At 50.7% G+C, this 2,547-nt stretch overlaps 1 protein-coding gene across 1 annotated transcript in view; it reads left to right on the top strand.

Moving 5' to 3' along the window:
- The window catches only part of LOC106812550 (protein GDAP2 homolog), a 10,368-nt gene extending 7,827 nt beyond the window's left edge, over positions 1–2,541 (top strand). Inside the window, exons 4-10 of the mRNA XM_014816447.1 lie at positions 238–377; positions 763–817; positions 1,075–1,218; positions 1,319–1,440; positions 1,610–1,698; positions 1,948–2,027; positions 2,314–2,541. Coding sequence (XP_014671933.1) covers positions 238–377; positions 763–817; positions 1,075–1,218; positions 1,319–1,440; positions 1,610–1,698; positions 1,948–2,027; positions 2,314–2,505 — 822 coding nt within the window. The 3' untranslated portion in view covers positions 2,506–2,541. The remainder of the gene's footprint in view (positions 1–237; positions 378–762; positions 818–1,074; positions 1,219–1,318; positions 1,441–1,609; positions 1,699–1,947; positions 2,028–2,313) is intronic.
- Positions 2,542–2,547: the final 6 nt, after the last annotated feature.

The following is a 2,547-nucleotide window of genomic DNA, read 5'->3' as shown; positions in this document are numbered from 1 at the left end:
ATACCCTTTCTATATTCCCTGCCTCCCCATCACACATGTATACTGGTTGTTAACGCTTGCTTGCTTGTTTGCCTGCAGGTGACACTGTTCTATATTCCAGACCTCCCCGTCACACATGTATACTGGTTGTTAACGCTTGCTTGCTTGTTTGCCTGCAGGTGACACTGTTCTATATTCCAGACCTCCCCGTCACACATGATACTGGTTCTTAACGCTTGCGTGCTTGTTTGCCTGCAGGTCATTCTGTTCTTCGTCAGCCTGTTGAATAGTGTCGCGAACAGGCGCTACATCATCGTCTACTTCAGCAGCCTGGCCGAGCCGGACAACATGCCCGAGTGGTTGCTCATGCGGCGTCTTTACGTCTGCCTCAGCCAAAAGTAAGCAGACGACATCGCTGGCCTCCGTCGTCGTTGTCGTCATCGTCTGCGCCATTGTCGTCGTTGTTGTCGTCGTCTGCACCATTGTCGTCGTTGTCGTCGTCGTCTGCGCCATTGTCGTCGTTGTCGTCATTGTCGTCGTCTGCGCCGTTGTTGTTGTTGTCATCGTCGTCGTTGTCGTCGTCGTCTGCACGATTGTCATTGTTGTTGTCGTTGTCGTTGTCGTCGTCTGCGCCATTGTCGTCGTTGGCGTTGTCGTCGTCGTCTGCGCCATTGAAGCGATTGAAACAACTCAATGAATCTGTCGTTTGTTTCAAATGTAATGTTTAATGTAAGCACATACGTGTGATTGTAACAACGCTATGAACCTGTACGGCTGTTTCAGGTACAGGAAGAACCTGGCAGGGCTGTACGTCGTGCATCCGACATTCTGGTCGAAGGTGAGCCTCGCACGACGGTTCCCAGTCACCCACATCTCGCTCTCGTTTCCGAGAATCGGCTCATTTACCATCGAGCGATCGACTGCCAGCTCGAATCGAGAACCACTGCTTTAAACCCATTTTCGATCTCTATTAATATTTTGTTTTGTTTTTTATTTAAAAAAAAAAAATATTTATCGAGATTCTGTAACTCCAAAAAACGTTTGTGTTATCAATCGACGACAGTAATGCCGCGGTTTTTGATCGATGCATTGCAGATGGTGACTTGGTACCAGACGACGTTTAACTTCGCGGAGATCAAGGATAAGGTACAGCTTCTTGGTGGGGTGGAATACCTCTACCACTTCGTCGACCCTCAGGAAATCGTCGTACCCAACTTCGTACTGGATTATGATTTCAAGGTGAGGGATGTGCGCATGTTGTGGTCGTCTGCAAGTTGCGCCTTATCTAAACGTGGCTTCTAAGCGTAATCGTAAGTGTAGCGTAATCGTAAGTACCGAGGGACACAGCCTCGCAGCAAGGCACGTGATATTTACCGTCGGCCCGCGATACAACGTCCGCTACCAGACCGCCGCAGAGAGCGCCCTCTATAGCTGTTACAGGAACGTGTTGCAACTCTTCAGGTGCGTGGCGACGACCAACCGTGCGAAATAATCATAGCGTGCGCTCGGTGCGTGTGCCCGCTAGCGGTGGCCGATGTGTACGTGATCTCAGAAACAGTATTACATCATTGGATCAGCATTACATCTAGCTCAATCGAAGTTACCGTCCATGTACATGTCCATGTTACAGGGAGCATAACATGTCGACGCTGGGACTGTGCACGGTGCACTCGGCCAGGAGAGGATATCCACCAGCAGAAGGCGCTCACATCACCCTACGTGAGTTCTCGCGTCAACTCGGTCGTTGCCGTGACGACTGCGATGCGCCTCTTTCAACCGGGAAAAATAACGAGAGCCTAAACTGTCGGCGAGGTTTAACGTCCGGAAGATTTAATTAAACTTAAAGGAATTGATCGAATTTAATTTAATTGAAATGTCAGTTTACTCCGCAGTAGTAATCTTTGTTGGGAGGTCTCGCTGTGGTTGTTGGACGTAGCTTTGGGTTAATGCTTTCTGCGTGTTTTCCAGGGACGATCAGACGATTTCTGGAGAAATATGGGGCTACTGTGGAGACCATAGTGTTGTGTATGGAGGACACTACTATTGAGGTATGCACACGCTTCTACATTCCCCCCCCCCAATTTAATTTTTCGAATAAATTCTTGATGTTACTAGCAATTTCTCGACGTCGCGATTAAAAAGTGCGGCGCGCAGCGTGAGTGTTGCCGTGTGTATTGTCCGTCGCGTGCCTGTAAGTGAAGTGTGCCGGTGATTACTCCGACCTGTCGTCTCGCGGAAGAAAATATTTAGTTTGATCCGTTGTTTTCTCCGGCGTTTACGGTGGTCTCTAAGTTAACCTCCCTCCTTCCTCCCTGCCACCGGCGCCACCTGCAGGCCGTCTACATGAAGCTGATGCCGCTGTACTTCCCGCGCGACGACGACGAGACGCGGCACTCGGCGACGAACCTTCCCGCGGACGTCGGCAACGAGGACGGCGAGCCCGTGGTCGTTGACAGGCAGGTGCGCATCACGGGCAAGCCGGAGTACAAGGGAGCCGTCGGTGAGTGTGTGCATACTTGTGAGTAGGTGCTGGGTGCGCTGGGTGGTAGGGTGTAAGCTAGGTTGGTT

The sequence above is a fragment of the Priapulus caudatus genome, unplaced genomic scaffold (genome assembly GCF_000485595.1).
Source record: "Priapulus caudatus unplaced genomic scaffold, Priapulus_caudatus-5.0.1 Scaffold660, whole genome shotgun sequence".
In the NCBI taxonomy this organism is placed as follows: Eukaryota; Metazoa; Priapulida; class Priapulimorpha; order Priapulimorphida; family Priapulidae; genus Priapulus; species Priapulus caudatus.
Note: the sequence above shows the minus strand (reverse complement) of the source record. Positions and strands in the feature narration are given on the sequence as shown.